Below are 18,337 nucleotides of genomic sequence, written 5' to 3' on the forward strand. Positions count from 1 at the left end.
ATGAGGACAACAGGAGGGTTAATCAGACATAAAGCAGAGCTGCTTGACGGGCTGCATATCTCAGCAAACTGTCCCTGCAGGACTGACACCTTCATCTGTGCTCCTCTTCCTGCTCCTCCTCCTCTTCCTCCTCCTCCTTTTCCTCCTCCTCTTCCTCAGGCGGCTCCATTCAGCTCCTCGTCTCTTTAATTACCTCCCGTCAGGCGCCGGTTTACGTTCCGGTAACGTGCTGCCATCGTGACCGGAGCTCTAGTGTCTGCGCCTCTCTACTCTCTCTCCACTCTCTCTGTCTCAGCCACGCCCTCCCTTCTCCATCTCCATCATCTCGCACGCGTGCAGCTGTGCGGGGCTCGGTGCGTGTGTCGGGCACCCGCAGCATCAGTAACACAAAAGGGTCGGAGCAGCCGGAGCTGCTGCAGCTCAGCGCACCGTCGGAGGAGGAGAAGGCGTCGCGTTTTACCGAACAAAGGTGGTGGGATTTTCTTCCTTCTTCTTCTTCTCTTCCATATTGTTTGTGCTCATTGTTTTCCATTTTCCACGACGCTGATGACCTTGTCACTGTAGCCCACCTCCTCATTTCCCACTGACCTGCTCACATCTCCATCCATCGCAAATGTGTGTATGTGTGTGCATGTGCGTGTGTGTGTGCTGTAAATGGGCTGGGATTTGCAATTTGATCTGGCACCAAATGCGCAAACGCCGATGTCAACAGGCCAAATTGTGATCAATTTTTGTTTTATCTTTTTTTACTCCAGTCCGAAGGAATCAATTCAACGCCATTCGGATGTCATCTGTGATAATGTGTGAGGAAATCAGAGGCCAGATTCTTTGTTCTCTGTGCGCCTTTTTTAGTCTGCAATTAATAGACTGTAATCCCCGTGCGCCAGCGTGCGCTAATCTGCCATTAACGGTTCCGGATCGATCCGTGCCTTCGGGTCTATATGTTGATGTGGCCTTTCACTGTAACAGTCTGTCTTTCTCTAAACGATACGGGCTTGTAGAAATGTCAAGGATGTTGGAGTCAGCTCGAGAAAAAAAACACGCACAGGCCATATGGTTAGGGCCTGCGAGAGGAGGAAAAAATGAAATTATGGATTTATCTCTCCACGCGTCATTTAAAGGCTTTAAATCAATGCTGCATTACTGTCATCGTCGGGGCTGAGATACAGACAGAGAGAATGGATGGCAGAGGGCCAGGGGGCTGCTGATGTGGAGTAAACTGGTGGGTTTTCATTTGGTTGGCTGGTTCTCCACCTGAGTGACAGGCGGTTATAGTAGTCATCACAGCTGCTCATGTGCAATCCGGGTTTCAGCAAGAACTAGGCTTTAAAATAAAGACTCCAGCATCTGGCTGAGGGTAATTCAGGCGCAGTGATGAGCTTCACATCCAGCCTGATGGTTTAGACTCTCTGTAAACAACAAACAGTAGTTATGTCATCACCACCCAAATGGTGACTAATTGGGATCTTTGCAGAGATGTGTGGAGCCTCAGCAACACCAGGCATGCATCCATTTTATCTGTATTACCCTGTAACCTCAGATAAAACTGCAGCCATGGCTCTGGTTTCTAGTCACTGTAAGGTGGACAAAGGCCCGTCAGTGTGTTTGCGTGGAAACACCCATTTTTGCAAAAAAAAAAAAAAAAAAAAAAAAATTTTTAAAAATACAAGACCCGTATTCAGTTTTACCATAGAAGTGTCAGCCTGTCACTGAATAAGCATCTATATTAGGACTGCACCATTGTTTTGATATTGATTGTTTACTTAATTAATTGATTAGTTTCAGTCTATAAAATGTGTGAAAACTGTGGAAAAAAAATGTCCACCAGAGTTTCCTAAAGCTCTCCCATTTTGTCCACATCTGTTAGTTTGCTGTAAAAGAGGATTAAAGAAACCAGAAAGGATTCATATTTAAAAAGCTGGAGTTAGAGAATTTAGACTTTTTTGTATTAAAATATCACTCAAATTGATTATCAGAATGGGTGCAGATGAGTGTAATTGCGGATAGCTAATCGGTTTTTTGATTTAAGAATAGAATAGTGCAGTAAAATGAAGCAACAATCATGTCGTTGTATTCACAAAATCAGACAGCATTTTAAATAGTACAGTAAGAAACGTGCAGATATAAAAAGGAAAGATCTAGTGAACGGTTTCATGACTTGGCTGCATTTTTTGCTCATAAAACTGTATTTTAAGATGAAACTAGTTTGTCCTGCTCTATTGTAGTCATGAATAGTGCAATAATGATACTGTATATTTCTAAAAATTGACCAAATAAATACCTGGTATTTTTTTGCTCCCTGCTTTGCAAAAGCTTTTCAATCATTTTTACACTATTTTACATATCTTGTATTGGAGATCCTTGAAATACTATCATTGCTTTCCTTGTCTAAAGCAAAAAAAAAAAAAAAAAAAAAATGTAATTACAGCCAGCCAGTGATGTTCTTATGAGGATTGTCCTAATTATTCATCCCTGTGTGATGCAAGTTATCATCATCTCTTCAGAAAGTTGCTCCCCAGTTGAGGTTATGCACGTTTATGTAACACGAATCTGCCTAAAATATGTACAGTATATTCTGTTTCAGATGTTGTTCATTCTTTTACGCTGACATGTTTTAGGCATTTTGATCTACTCAGAAATTCCAGTATACATCAAAGTAACAGTAAAATTCAGCTGGCTGTAGATTAAATGAGGGTTTCAGTTGTTAACTATTTTATAATCTGTTTTGATAGTCTGAGGTTTTGTTTTTTTTTTTTTACCCCAGCTTCTTAAAATTGAACGTTTTCTGTTTTCTTTTCTCCTCGTATGACACTAGACTGACTATATGTAGATTGTGGACAAAACAAGACATATGAGGATGTTTTTCTTGCTTTTGTGAAACACTCACATCCGAATTTACAGGCCAGACTACTAACTGATTAATTGAGAAAATGATCGCCAGTTCCAGCCCTACATTGGATCAAATGTTTGTATTTTTTGCTTACAAGAGCCTAAACTGATTATTTGCAGATTAGTTTTCTGCTGATCATTCCTTCCATGAATCAACTAATCCTCTTTAAACTGAAACAAACTGTAAACCAAACACAAAATACAGTAACCGAGAGCTGTGTATATGTAGGTTTGTATATTTCATGTCATATGATTGTAAAATTAGCTCATATTATGCCCTTTTTATGCACATTTCCCCTCCTCTGTGATCCTTATCATTCATTAGCCTATACAGCGTAACTCATACACTAACATATTTCCATCTATGGAAAAAAAACTCCACATATTCAGACGTTTCCTCTCATTTCCATGAGAATTCTGAATGACTGGTTCCCCACATGTCAAGAGAAGTGGCTGTTACAGTATCACTTAGCATAGCTGAGGGTGTTTGATCCCGGCCTCGTTTCACATTAAGTGGAGTCATTAAGACTCTCTGTGAGTGTGAGTGTGTGTGTGTGTGAGCGAACACACGTGGATATCTGTGCATGGTTGTGCTGCTTTTACTGGGTGTTTCTGTTGCTGCACACACTCCGTCAGAGAGCAGTCTGTCTTTGAAGTGCTATGCTGCTGTAATATAGGCAGCATCCAGGTTGGTAAAGCCCCATCATTACCATATCTCTGTGAGACTGCAGTGTGAGCCTGCCAAAACTGGAGAGTGGGGGAGCTGCCCTTATTACACAGTAACACTATGCTGATGCTCACAGCCTTTATGATTCCAGATCAGATTAATAGGAAATGAGGATCTCATTTAGTCGTATGGCTTTGAGGCTGTCAGGGTGAAGAAATAAGCTGCTGTATGTTCTTCAGAATGGATGCTTGCATTCAAAAAATAGCCGCTGAAGTCGATCTGTGTGTTGAATGCAGCTCTGAAGTCTGCAAGCTTCACAGGCGAGACTATAAGCTACGTGTGTGACCAGTAATGGTATTAAGCAACTGTGGTACGCCGCTTTACAAATCATTATAATCACACATGTGCATACAGGATTGCTGTTAACCCACAATGAAAGCCTTTGTGTGCATCAGCTAGCAGAAAATGATGAATGCCACTCTGTTCTCCTGCACTGGCTATCTGGCGGGGAAAACAAAGTGTCACTTTGTGCCTCCTCAGCACAGCAGCACTAATAGACACAGGAGAACGCCCATCGCTCTTCGCTCAGCGCTCACACTGCCCCCTGTCCCCGCCGACACACCTCCTGTCCTCACACTGTACATGTGCTGCCCTCCGACACTCAAAAGCCCACAGCAACGTCAGTTTTTATTCCAGGGTACCTTAGAGAGGCGATCAAATTTTCATCAATGTGACAATATCAAGAGATGTTCAGGGAGTCACTATCCTGTACGCCCACGCACGCACGCACACATAGACACACCACCACAAACACACACAGCCAAGTCCTTACTGCATCTGACACCTGACTCCAGGTAATGCCCTAGATCCACAGTGACAGCAGGCAGGTGGAACGGCAGCACACTCAGACAGACTCACACGCACAGCTACTGCAGGACGGTAAGAAGAAATTCTTCTACACAAACTTTGGTTTTGGTCTTGTTTGTTGCTTCACTCTAACTGTAGCTTTCCTCTAATGTTTTAGTGTAGATGGTTCCTTTCTGTGTGAAAAGCTGTTATCAGAAGCTGATGTTGTACAAAGTGATACAGTGAAATCTATGAATTTTACTGTACACCTGAATTTTGGTCAGCTGTGAATATGACAGATCACAATGTGTGATGGTCAAGTAGGAGACCAAGGTCTTTTTGTTGTTGTTGTTGTTATTGTTTGTCTGGACACTTACTGTTAGCTAATGTGGAAAATATAAACGCGGTCATGTGATACATGTTGCATGTGACTCTCAAACCCATTGCTACACCACATGCACGCTTTGGGTATCTCGAGTGGACAAATACCAAGAACACCTTCAGTGCTGTTTACTTCAGGCCTGAATATGTTTGGTCTTGATATTTGTTTAGTGCCTTTAATCGGGTTTTTAGCCACTCCATGCGGCACGACTGCAGGGAAGGTGATGTTGTTTGGTCAGTTGGTAAGTCGCTCCTCCACTTTGGCCCAGATTGAAGGTCAAAATCCACAGAGGGTGAATGCCACTGACTTTCATCTATCGTGACCCTCATGAACGTTGTACATATCACACCTGCTTTAATCGGGTTTTTAGCCACTCCATGCGGCACGACTGCAGGGAAGGTGATGTTGTTTGGTCAGTTGGTAAGTCGCTCCTCCACTTTGGCCCAGATTGAAGGTCAAAATCCACAGAGGGTGAATGCCACTGACTTTCATCTATCGTGACCCTCATGAATGTTGTACATATCACACCTGCTTAGCATCGATATGTTAGCATTGTCAATGTGAGAAGTTGTGTTAGTGTGAAGCTTCAAGCGCTACTGTGCACACCTGAAGCGATAGTCTCCACAGTTGAGATATAAAGCCAACACAAAGTGCCGCAAACTGCAGTTTCTCAAATGGCCACTTGAGGCGGCCTCCAAACGTGACTCACTCTCATAGACTTCCATGTTAAAAGGTCCAACATTAAAGCAGATATAGACATGTTTACAGCCTCATACTAAAAACTGTTTTGGTCTGTATAGCTAATATGCATGCCAAAGATAACTGTACAGGAGTTGAGTTTTTATATAACTCACCTGTTTAAATTGTATTAAGGCTTAAAGTTATGCAGAATTAAGGGTGTGGCCACTTTGAGGTCCTTGATAGGACAGTCCACGTACACAAGACATTTGCATGGTCCGCTTCAGCTCCTCTCACACGCCACATCTTTGCTCATTTTCGGATTAGCCAGGTGTTTTGAGGTGTCAGGCACTGCCAAGATGGCGATGGATGAGACCACAGCATTGAGCTTCAAAACTCCTGCTCAGGAAGCCAGTGGGTGACGTCACGGAGGGTTGGTCTATAGGTGAACCCTCACACAGCTGCTCTGACAGATGTAGTCTCTTAAAGTCTGAAATATTGTGTCGGATGTGATGCTATGTAAATATGGGGATGTCTTTGCACATTTCCAGACAGCTTCTCATGTCATACTCAGCTGTTGACATGAAAAGTAAACTGGTAACTGGCTTCTTTCTGACCTTGGAATGTTAAATAAATGTGGTTAAACATCATTGTCTTAGTGTACTGAAAGTTTTGTTAGTTAGGGTTTTGTTTACTCAAGCATAATATACATTTTTCTTTTTTACATTGCCAGAAATAACATGTAAATGCATATTTTTTGTTGTGCATAGTTGCCACACAATCACAGTCTGAGCCTTGAAAAATCCTGAAGTGCTTATTTTTATTTTTCTATGCATCACCACAAAATAACACGCATACATTAAAAATACATTTATTTGACTATTTGACTTTAAGAACAAAATAAATTCTCAGTTCCACCTTAAAAGCAAAGCCCAAACCTGGAAACAAAGGAAAGAGTAGTGCTGCATCACAGTGCTGTTCAGCCTGAGGACATAGAGTATTTCTGTGATTTGTTTTTTCAGACATTTTAAATCTTCCATAGTGACAGTCACATCTTCAGATTTCATAGAACACACACTATTCTCAGTGCAAAATGTCAGAAAAAGACTTTTTAACATTGCTGAACATCATCGGGACCACTTTTTTCTTCATGTTCTTGTCCAAAATGGAAGGATTAGCAGGAGGTACTGGCATTAAGGCTTTCTTTCTAGCATGTCTGGGGAAGTGGCAGTGTATTTGGAATTGCAGTGTGATGTGATGCAGCAGAACAGTTTTGTTTAAAAATGATTGCAACTTCTCAGGAGGAAGAATACCTTTTTCTTGCCATATAAAAAGAGGATTAGTTTGAGGATTTGATGCCAGCTTGTCTTGACTTGCTTTAGTCGCCGTTTTTGCAGCAGCAGCGCAACAGACCGAGCGGACGGTGATGAATGACCACACACCTCTGATATTTATTTGCAGGAATCACCCAGCACCTCTTCACCACAGCGTGTGCTCAGTAACACTCGGACACTGAAATTTATGCAGCCGCTGTTAGACCATCAGGAGAACCAGGAGCGAACTATTTCAGTCTGTTTGTGGCGATGAGGATTTGTTGTGTGCGTGTTGACTCTGCGTTCGCGTCTGTCTCCTCTGGCTGCTGCAAACACGTTGCCATGGAAACCAGAGGCTGCTCAAACTTCAGACAAAAGACCGAGAACCGGGACAGTGAGTTGTTGTTGTTGTTCTTGTTGTGTGGAGCCTGAGATGCTCATACATTCTGATAGATGACTGTGTCGCTTCCTCATCCACCAACACCTCCACCCCCCATGCCATGCCCATGTTCCTCACACCGAATGCACCTGATGCTAACACACCTAACGAAACCCCAACCTGCTGTTTATTTTTGTCTGTTCTGTATTTATTTCACCGTTTTCTTCCCCCTCCCCGAAGCCACAGCGGAGGCAGCGGCGACGTCCGTCTGGGGGTAAAACGAGCTTTGTGCAAAAGGTGCAGATCGATGTTCCCTAAGGTTTTACTGCAGTGGTGCGCAGCCATGTCGAGCTGTGCAGCTGAAATAGGTAAACTGTTAACACGGCTCCACCACGTTCGTCTGTCTGCTTTGTCAGCAAGCTACTTGTGCTGTCAGGTTATGGCACTCAGCCGCTCTATCCAGCACTGTAAGCCTACTGCGGGTCAGTTTGTCCGGCCCGAAGGATGTGGAGCCGCTGCGAAGGCGCTGAGACGCAGCATCGTGTTCTGCCGCCGCCATCCTATGATGCAGCTGCATCCCTGTCAAAGGCATCTCTCTGCTTGTGTAGAGCACATGGCCGCTCCTCGTGCTTCTCTCATCCCATCTCTATCTGTCCTCTGCAGCAATCGGACAACACAAACACACCCCCATGCACACATAAATAAAAGCTTCTCAGCACACAGACTCAGCATTAGCAGAGAATCCACAATATCTCTGTTCACACACAGTCTCCTCACAGCATACACTCTGTCTGTGTCCGCGCACTCCTACTACCAAACATGCTTGTTGGCTCCTTGTTCTGCGCTGGCTGGAGTCACACGGGACAAAGAGTCTTTTTTTTTTTTTTTTGGGTGCGAGACATTTCTGAGAGAGTCTGTCCGGCTCTGTCAGGAAGGAAGCCCACGACATGCTGATCCCACTGGAGACAGCGAGCTTCTGTCCGGCTCTCTCAGTACTGTCTCTCTCCGGTGTCTGTACTGTCGACCCGGGACGCTTGTGGTTTTAAAATTCACATTTTCTGCAGCACATCAGAAAACCTCTGGCTCGGCCGACGTGCTGCAGACAGGTGGAAGAGGGTTCAGGAGGCCATCTGTGGTTTGTTGGTTCCTGTCAGGTTATGAGAAGTGGTTTGTTGTTTTAATTCCTGCTTTGGGTCTTTAATTATGAGACTCGTCCTGCTGTGCAGCTCAGATGCTAAAATGGTCTGTTTGTTTGCTTCTACTTGCATCTTAGCTGCGATTTTTTTTATTTCAAATGTACAGCTGACTTTATAAAGACAACATTTGTACACCAACAGGAGTGGTCTCGCAGAGCTCATGTCGCTTTTAAACAGCGGAGGCTTTATCGCTCCCCAGACGAGCCATTCTGCCAGAGCTGACAAAGCCGACCTTTCTGATGATCAGGCTGGAGGCAATGGAGAGCAGACTGAAAAGCAGGACATGTGGAAGTCAAACTGCAGCTCTTGTGTCTCTTTTCCCTCAATTAGAAAGAAAACCCCTTTTGCTCGCTCCTTTAACCCCCCTCCCCGCAGTAGAACAAACAGCAGCATCCCCACGTTCACTTCCTTCTTCTCTCACCACAGCCAAGGTGTGCAGTGACCATGGCAACGGACGCCACGGAAACTCAGCATGACATGCTTTTAGAGGTAACCGAATCCAGAGGCCCAGGTAAATAGGAAAAAATGAGTGCTTTTTACAGACATCTTAAAGAGACAGTGTGATGAGGCTAATTAAACTGATCACGTCATGAGGATGAAATGAGCTCAATGTTCTCGACTCGCTGTCTCTTTAAGCCCTGCCTGGTGTGCTGGTGATGGGTTTGTCTTGATAGAAGACTTTGATAGTGCTGTGCTGTGCTGTGTGTGCTGTTCCTGACCTCTTTGATCGTTTTCTTCCAGCTTTTCTTTGAACCTTGTAAGCAGATTAATAATCTAATCAGTGGGGCCATCAGGCGAAGGTCGTGTCACAAAAATCAGATCAGATTTGTGTAAAAAAGTTCCCCCTCATGTCTGTTTGTTAAATGTAAAACTATAGCCAGCAACTGATTAGCTTAGCTTAGCACAAATACTGCAAACAACTAGTAACGGTAACACATCTACCAACCAGCTGCTTTAAAATTCACTAATTAAAGGTGAAATCTGTGACTCTGGAGGAAGATTGTTAATATTTAGCTAATTTGCATATTTAGATTAGATTTATTGCCCCCCTCGCTCAGATGGTCCTCTGTACCAGCATGAACAAATCACTGAATCTGACAAAAACTGGATTAGAACAGCTCATATTTAATATGTTACATTGTGTCTGTTTAATCCGCCCCGAAAATAAAATGCAAAAACAAGAATTTTGCCATTTTGTAGGCAGTTATGTGCCCGATTATTCCTTTGCTGGGATCAGTTTATGGCGTTGCAGCTGCACAGTAACATGTTGAGGCTTGTCCTCACTAACAAGGACATTCTGCTAAACAACATTGTCCTCCAGATTTGGGTTTCTCATCTACATACAAAAGGCATTTAGATGCTCAAACTGAGATTTTTTTATTTCTTCAAATGATTCCCAAAGTGCAGATTTTAAAAAATCCTGTTTAATTTGTACCTATATCAAAGCAATGACGTCTAACTTCCAGTTGCTCACGACCGTTGATGCTTTGTGTAATGAATACGCACCTGAAACATCAACAGTGGCTGATATAAACCAGTTTCATTTTGTTTGATCAGTGGTAGCCGTTACAGGTTTACAGCTGAACTTTGCAGTGCTGCCACATAAATGCCCCAACATCCACAGTTTAAAGTCCACAGAAACAACCAACTGACAGTCTTATCTAGTATTTGATTCTAAAAGCTTCAGTAAAACGAAACTGGACATCTGTTTTCAGTTTCTTCAAGACATTTCACATGTCATCTAATAGGCTCCATCAGTTCTGAGCCTCCAGCCTCTTGGATGAGCAGTAAAACATTGTGAAGAACCAAAAAGAAAAGTCTGGTTGTTTTTCTACTGAAGCTCCTGAAGGGTTTCCACAACCAGGAGGACTGAGAGTCTACAGACACCTATCTGGTATTTGAAGTATCTTGCATGGAAACTTGTAGCTGTTTTTGTGTCTTCGTGTACAGAAAGATCTGTTTAGATCTTCATTGGGGGGTTATTTAAAGCACATTTTCATTAAGTATCAAAAAACAATGTGGTACCACCAGAAACTGCACTACGTCTCTTCTTCACAAGACTTTCCACAGCTCTTTCCAACAGCCCAAAGGGTTGCCAAAGTCCTTCACAGTGAAAAACAAGAGAATAACTTAAAACAATACAGTAACTGAAAACAGGACAAACAATCACACTTATACTCAAACCTACAGGCAGATTTAGATATAGTAACTATAGTGGCTTTATAGTGACTTTGTTTAGCTCTCAGGCCCCAAACTTTACTGTCTCGTTCACTCTCAGACTACATCCAGACTAATGCATTTTCATTTTAAAACACCATTTTCAAATACAGACTATCTTCGTCCAAATGAGTGTTTTAGGCTCTTTACAGAAATGCTCTCCATGCATACTAACGCACGTGAAAATGCACAAGAACTGGGGGTGAGCGTAAACACAAATCAGGAGTTTTTGTTTTTTAATTGTAGGAAATACTACAGAGGAAAAACAGCAGTTGCAAAAAGTGAGACCAGATACTTCACAACAACTTCCAGCAGAGACAACAAAATCATTTAATTTCATTCTCCATGTTGAATTAACCGCTGATAGTCAATTCTGATGTTGTAATTCTCAAACGCGATGAAAAGGGGATGACGTGTCAGAAAGCGAACATTCCTGCCTGCATCATTGTTTCCTAAAGTCACTATTTCTGCTTGTCCAGATTAAAACACAACATGGGAGTTTTCCAATTAAAACTGATTCAACAGAAGTCCCAAAAGTCTCTGTTGTAGGGATCCCAATATGCCATAGTAGTGTGAAAAGCAGAAATTTAAAAAATGAAAATGATTAAATTGGAACTGTATTAGTTTGGATGTTGCCTAAAGTGAAAAAGCTCTAAAAGCATACTGTTTTCTACCTCCCAAGCATTAAATACTAATAATAGTCTCTAATTATAACTACAGATTATAAACTACTAGTAGTTTGTTATTTTACCCTAATTTCAGATTTTTATGCCAGACTAAGCTAACTGATTACTGTAGATTCATATTTCAGACAGACATGAGAGTGGTATAAATCTAACCTTCTGTCAGAGAGAAGAAATTCATGAATCTCCCAGAACTCCTCCTTTAATATCATGTAAAATCCATCCCATAGTCAGAGTGTTACTGTGCTGCCGTATTTCATCTCAGATTTGTGGATCAAGTGGAATTCAAAAGTGGTTCCTCTGAGTCGGCCTCCTGCTGGTTCCCTCAGCTTCCAGCTAGTTAATTTGCCTTCACCAGATGTGAAACATTCCCCAATCAGATGGTTAGAATAAAAAAGAAAACAGCAAGGATCCAGGTCCAGATGACCAGGGTCAGCAAGCTGCCAGCACATGGGAAGCAGGAGTTAACCCTGGCGTTAGGCTGAGCTGAAGCTGAGACGACTACTCTGCAGAAAAAAGGGTCCTTTCTGCTTTCACGCTTGACTGTGTGAGCGCGCCCTCGGCAGTGCATTATGGGCTTTGTAGCGCCGGACGGACCCTGATGCTGCTGCAGGGAGACGCAACATCAGTGTCGCTCCATAACATCAGTCACTGCGCTCAGACTGAGAGTGACGGAGTCCTACAGAGGACTCAGTTTGATCAAATAGACACAAAACAAAAGCAGAACTAGAAAACAAAGCACGGATTAAAAACATCAGTGACCTCTAGTTATCACTCTGTTGTATGTAACAGATTGCTGTCCTGAGATAATCCACAGATTGACAGATTAACCAGAAAACCAGCCCCCTATTCCTGGCATACTGTCAGTTTTTAAAAGAAGAAATTAAATGTAAATTTCAATCAAAGACCATTAAATATAAGACTTTTTCTGCACTTCTATTTCCAATACTAACATGAGCTGAACATCTTTGGGGTGTGGACTCCAGGATGGAAACAACAAGCTACTTGCAATTGGCACTTTTTTTCATTAAATCTGCTTATTTGTTTTCTTGCCCAGATTTAGAGATACAGTCTCACCTCATTCTAAAGCCACATCCAGAATCCAGTTAGTCTCGCTCAGCATAAACACTGGAATCAGGAAGATAAGAGCCAACCTGACTTTTGCTACTGTATACATTATTGCAGGTTCTTAAAATTAATATTTAAATTTGTTATGTAGATATAGTTTTCTGTTGGAAAATATTTTATCTCGTCTTCTGTTGTTTTAAGCGTGTTATATAAATGACACATTTAAAATCTATAAGCTGGATTTTTGGGAAGTTACTGCAACATTTCTCCATAACAACATGTAAAAAGTGCTGTTGTTTTACGCAAAATATGAAAATGTGGATTGAATAAATAGGAGGTTTAGAGTATATATTATTTAGTCTGTGTTAAGCTAAGCTAGCCAGCTGGAAGTATCAGCTTCATACTAAACTCCCTCTTTTAAACACCCGTTTTTAACACCCTTAAAAACTCATCTGCATGTATCAAAGTTGCATATATTAAATAATGCCTTCCTGACTTCTAAATGACGTAGATGTAACTCTACACTGTTACCTCCTTTAGAATATGCAGATCTAAAAAGTCTGCATCTCTTTCACTTCTGCAGTTTACTATTTTACAGATTTCCCCTTTTTTCTTAATTACAGATAATATCTAGCAAAGTCACGGAAAAAAGTATGAATTTATAAATTTTTTAAAAAGACAGGCCAAAGCTGAATAACGTCCACATCAAAAGTCTGTATTTTTATAGATGCTAATTCGTTCTTTAAAACATTTGGCCATAAAATTAGACTGTTTTCACTGTATTTAAATCTAAATTAAAGCACAAATATTATTATTGTTTTACAGATATTTGCCATTTTTGAAAGAAAAAATATAAATATTATGGGTTTGAAGATGGTAAATATTTTTAATTAACTGTTATGTGACAGATTTTCCCTGTTTTGTTAAATTATGGAAAACATCAAGTAAGATCTCAGAAAAAAAACTATTGATTTACACAGCGACTGTAAAACAAGAACAAAAAACGCGCTAAAACTGTACATAACATCTACATCAGAAATCTGGTGTGTTATAAATAGTTATTTGCTCTTTAAGTTAAGATTATACTAAATTATACTATTTTACTGTATTCAAATCAATTTAAAAATATTTGCTTTACAGATGTCAGTATTTTTTACAATTTTTCAATTTTCCTATCTTCCAATTTTTTTGTTGTTGCATATCTTTCAGCCCCCTTCTAACCATTTTTATTTTTATTTATTTATTGTTTACAATTTTTATGTTGTTTACATATTTTTTTTACAATGTTGGATTAGGAAATCTGTAAAATTAGATCCTGTCCAAAGTTAGTTTTTTTTGTCAAGAAATTTAGAGTTTCTCCATCATAGGGAGCAAAAACAAAACCATCTTCAGTCCAAAAGTGAAAGGAACAAAAATTTCCATACTTAAGTGTGGACAAGATGGAAACTGTGGTTGCAAAATGAGTCGCAGCATCTGTGTTTTGACCTCACATTTCTGGGAGATTCTGTGTAAACATGTCTTTACTCTCCCACAAAAAGAACACACACACACACTCCAGGGTCAAGGAGTGAGGGAAATTAGTTTACTGTATCATTTCCCATGATGCCTCTGGTTTAGTGAGCAGCATGCGAAGTGAAATCCCACACCAGATGCTACTTATAGCTCTGAAAGGGATACCCAGTGAGCCCTGAGAACGCCTGTCTGCACCGCGGTGTAGAGTGGCTCCGTAGCTCGGTAACCTCACCCACTTTGTTCCTGCACTGGACCTCCACAAGTACACAGACACATTACAGATACACAGACTAAAGCAAAACACAAATAGACATTAGTAGACAGGAAGGCGAAGCAGTTCTAAAGAAAACATTCTGTATTACTAGCTGAAATTAAAAACTCATCCATAGGGATCCAGAGTCTTTTTTTTTTGTGTCTTTGGGAAAGTTTAAGATTTTACAACTTCTTCACATGAATCAGACTTGAATTTTTTACTTACTTACTGGTTTGAGAATCCACATGAAGTAGCACTGACAGGGTTTATTACATCTGCTTTGTTTTATGACACACAGCAGGTTAATCAGTTTTGGCACCGTGTTGCTCTTTTATTGCAAAAGTTCACACAGTTGAATTGATTCACTCTCTGGCTGATAGATGAGAGTGAATCCATCCTGTGTGTTTTCCACTTCGAGAGCTGTTGTTTACCAGGTCAAATGTGATTTTAACTCTTGGAGCTGCGTGGATAGTCAGGATGCTTTATGCTCTCTCGGGACCAGTAGTGGATTTTCCTGTTTTCACTCAGTAAATCCGGGTTTTTTTCACCATTTAAAAGCTGTTGTTGCTCTATTTATTACGTCTTCCGGCAAATACAAGTGAGTAAAGAGCCAAGGTTTTCTTCTCATTCCATCTGCTATTTTGATTTACTTTCTTTTAACTCTGTCAACTGCGTTTCATGATCTACACTCACACATTGAATTAACACGCTCATACGCACCATCCTGCTCGTTATCTTGCCTGAGGGCGAGAGATAAAGATTGATGGTCTTGATTGCACGTGGCCCTGTTTATCATCTTTTCTCGTTTCCCGGCAGAGAGGAGGCGACAGGGTAAATTCCAGCCCTTCAGACGACTGTTTGGGAAGAAGAAGAAAAGGGAGGCGAAGGGGGGCTTTGATGGAGCGGAGCTAAAGGAGAGTTTTTCTACTGGGGAAGTGTGCAATGGAGTCGTATCTGACGATGAGGAGTCTGATCAGAATCTGAGGTCAGTATATAGACACTTACTTGCCTTATAGATGATAAAATTCTGCTTTTTACTGCTCCTTTTCTTATTAAAGGCAATTACAGCTGCAAATCTAGGTATATCTTATAAACATTATGCAACCAGTGAAGGTGGCCAGATTACTATAGCTAAATAATGTAAATTACAGTTATACAATCTGTAATAAAAAAGGGTGAGGCTCCACTCAGAAACAGCTTCAACTGTAAAAGCTTTAGCTCCATGTGAGCCTTCACTTGATGTGATGTTGTGTAAAAGAGGTCACTCATGTCATTGTGTTAAAAATGGTTTGCGGAGCGACGCAGCAGCCGGCTCATGATAAATGAATGACCGACAGACATGAATGATGTTCTGCAGCACTCAGGACACTTCTTTCTCCTGCAGGGAGTTGAGTCCCATTGGATCTCGAGCTCTGTCCCACGACAGCATCTTCATCCCAGAGGAGCCGGTGAAGGAGTCCGGTCCAAACCACAGCATGTCGCAGGAAAACGTGTCGGATAAAGTTAGGAATCTGCAGGTGGGTCTTACAGAGATGTGCTCTCAGCTGCTGAACATTTCTCTTTGCTTTAAAAATAGTAATCTTTTCTTTTTGTTGTTGATCATACAGAGGCAGATAGCACAAGGTATAAAGTTTGGCCAGAGGCCTCCATCTCTGAGGAGGAGTGAAGGAGATGAGGGCAGCTCGGATGAGGAAGAGGTTCCCCGGAGCCCTCTGAAGGTTTTGGCCCAGGTAGAAGCTGAGCCACCAAAAACAGAGCCAAAGGTAACAACTTATAAGCTGATTCTGTTTGGTTTCATTTATAAAGAGTCCAGATTATGCTTTGGGTCTGTTTGTTAGCAACATTACTCAAAAATAGAATAACGGATTCGGATGAAATTTCCAGGGAAGGTCAGAAATGACACAAGAACCAGCTGATTAGATTTTGGGAGTAATGCGGCTTATAGTCTGGATCCACGGATTTGTTAAAGATTTCTGTATCATTGTGAGATGGCGGCATGGCGTCACTGTAACCATGACAACAAGTGAACACTACGTCAGCTGCCTGCTTACGATCACATGATTGTGATCCTACTACAGATCGACTGTTGCAGACTTATTCAGGACTTATCCGTCGGAAATGACACAAGGAACAATTGATTAAATTGTGGGGGTGTTTCTGAGTCCCATTAATTCCGACCGCACACTACATATTTAGGTGACGTTATTCGGTATCCGTACATAGCATGTGCTACACATGCATAACACACACCTGTGCTCAGCACAAGGTCATTTTCTTTGTGGGTACATCTATATTAAATGGCCACATTCTATAGTGCCGTGATTTCTGCCACAAATTTATTCAAGATTTCAGCTGTCGGAAATGAAGCAACTGAGCAGCCTTGGCGGAGTACTGCACTCTCTGAGTGCTTTTCCTTTTATGTAAAGTATCTGCAGACTTACAACATCTATGTCAAAGGAAGTTATTCTCTCCCACAAGAAATCATGCTCCTTATATTCCTAAAACTCCTCCTTTGAAGTCCAGGCTTTTCTTCCGTTACTTATCTCCATCATCATGTAATATATCTGCATAACGCCTGCTCTGTGGCTAGTTTTGCTCTCAAACAAAGAAGGAGCAGCTTTCTCACAGTGTGCTGTTGTTTTGTCCCAAGAGCCTCTTCTCCATCTCCATATTCAGAGATCCAAGGTTACTGTACATAACCAGCATTTCCTCCCTTTGTGGCAGACTGACCAATCAGAGCAGATCGGGGTTTTCAGAAGGGATCTCTTAAAGACACTGGTGCTAAATTCAGACAGACAATGAAACGATGTGCTGCAACAGTGAGGAAAATATTGTGTCTAAACATGTTCTAGTGAACTGCAAATATGGGCTCTTTAACAGACAGCTCCATAATTTTACTTATCAAAGTCTATTTACATGTGTGAATAAGTTGTATGAAGCGTTTTGTAGCTCCAAAGAGAGCTGAGTGATGTCTGACATCACTTAAGTCAGTATTAGTTGAGTGTGAAGAAAAAGGTTTAAAATGAAAACAAATCTGTCAGTGTGTAAAAACCCAAACCCTGCCCCTCATCTCTGATTGAGGTTAGCAGTTTGAGGCTACATAGTTGTACAAGCCATAATTAGATTCTTTATTTCTGAGGATCTACACAAGATTTCAATCTTTTTATTTTCTCCTCTCTAGTTCTTTGTAATGTGGTCTACATAGATATTACCCAGACCTCTGTTCATCACCTTCAATCAGCTCAAAATCCTGCTGCTAGGATTAGCACTTCTTCAAAAAAACGAGATCACATATCTCAGCACAGCTCCCTGTGCATTTTTGCATTGATTTAATATTTTACTACTGATTTTTAAGAGCTTATGTAGTCAAGCCTCTACTTATATGAAGGATCTACTGACTCTGTATGGGCCTGGGCGTCATCGTAGGTCAGCAGAAGGGTTCTTCTGAATGCTCCTAGAGACTGATTAATGACTAAGAACTATCATACCGTTGTGCTTTTGCAGTCTTGGCCCCCAAAGTCTGGAATGACTCACCTGCTAAGATTAGATTTACTAAATCGATCAGTTCTAAATGTCTTCTTAGAGCATTCTTTTTTAGAAAACCTTTCATTTCTGTGTGAATTTCTGATTTGCTATGACTTAAGTGCAATTTCATTCATGTTTTTGTATTGTTTTTAATCATTTTGTCGATTGATTGTTGTTGAATTTGTGTTGTCATTGTCACAGAAAGTGCTATAAATGAAGCTTATTCATTATTAGTCGTAGTACTAGTGGTGGTAGTAGTATTAGTATCTTTATGACATGCTCAAACCTCCAGTAGAACGGCTCCTGAGTTCTACTACGGGTACTGTTGGCAGGTTTTTCACTTTCTGAGTCCAAAAACATGAAATGTTTTATTGCTGCAGGACTTTTTGAGACTGAGGCTGAGATCAGTTGTTCATTAGAATTAAGTAAATGCTCTATTTTTAAAAACAGGGAGCTCAGTCGTCTGGACCACACAGCCCCCCGGTGAAGTCCCCGAAGTCCAAACGAGTTCTTCCACCCACCGGTACCATCGAGTCCATCAACCTGGATGCAGTCCCTCAGTCTGTTCCTCGCTTAGACAACACCGCCGCCAAGCATAAACTCTCCGTCAAACCCAAGAACCAGAGGATTTCCCGCAAGCACCGACGGTTCACACAGGTGAGAAAGTGTTTGTAGCATGTTGTTGATTGATTTTGAGACATTTCCCTGCTTTTTTGTTGTGAAGAATAT

General features: G+C 41.3%; 1 protein-coding gene across 2 annotated transcripts in view; it reads left to right on the plus strand.

Annotated features, from left to right (window-relative positions):
• cracd (capping protein inhibiting regulator of actin dynamics) overlaps positions 1–18,337 on the plus strand; it is a 24,396-nt gene continuing 6,059 nt past the window's right edge. The window contains exons 1-5 of one of the 2 annotated variants that reach the window (XM_055016640.1): positions 1–469; positions 14,900–15,068; positions 15,468–15,600; positions 15,691–15,846; positions 18,059–18,265. In XM_055016640.1, coding sequence (XP_054872615.1) covers positions 15,559–15,600; positions 15,691–15,846; positions 18,059–18,265 — 405 coding nt within the window. In that variant the 5' untranslated portion in view covers positions 1–469; positions 14,900–15,068; positions 15,468–15,558. Of the gene's footprint in view, positions 470–8,841; positions 8,862–14,899; positions 15,069–15,467; positions 15,601–15,690; positions 15,847–18,058; positions 18,266–18,337 lie in introns of those variants that run through there. The other variant, XM_055016634.1, reaches the window with a different exon arrangement.

The sequence above is a fragment of the Amphiprion ocellaris genome, chromosome 2 (assembly GCF_022539595.1).
Source record: "Amphiprion ocellaris isolate individual 3 ecotype Okinawa chromosome 2, ASM2253959v1, whole genome shotgun sequence".
NCBI classification, from domain to species: Eukaryota; Metazoa; Chordata; class Actinopteri; family Pomacentridae; genus Amphiprion; species Amphiprion ocellaris.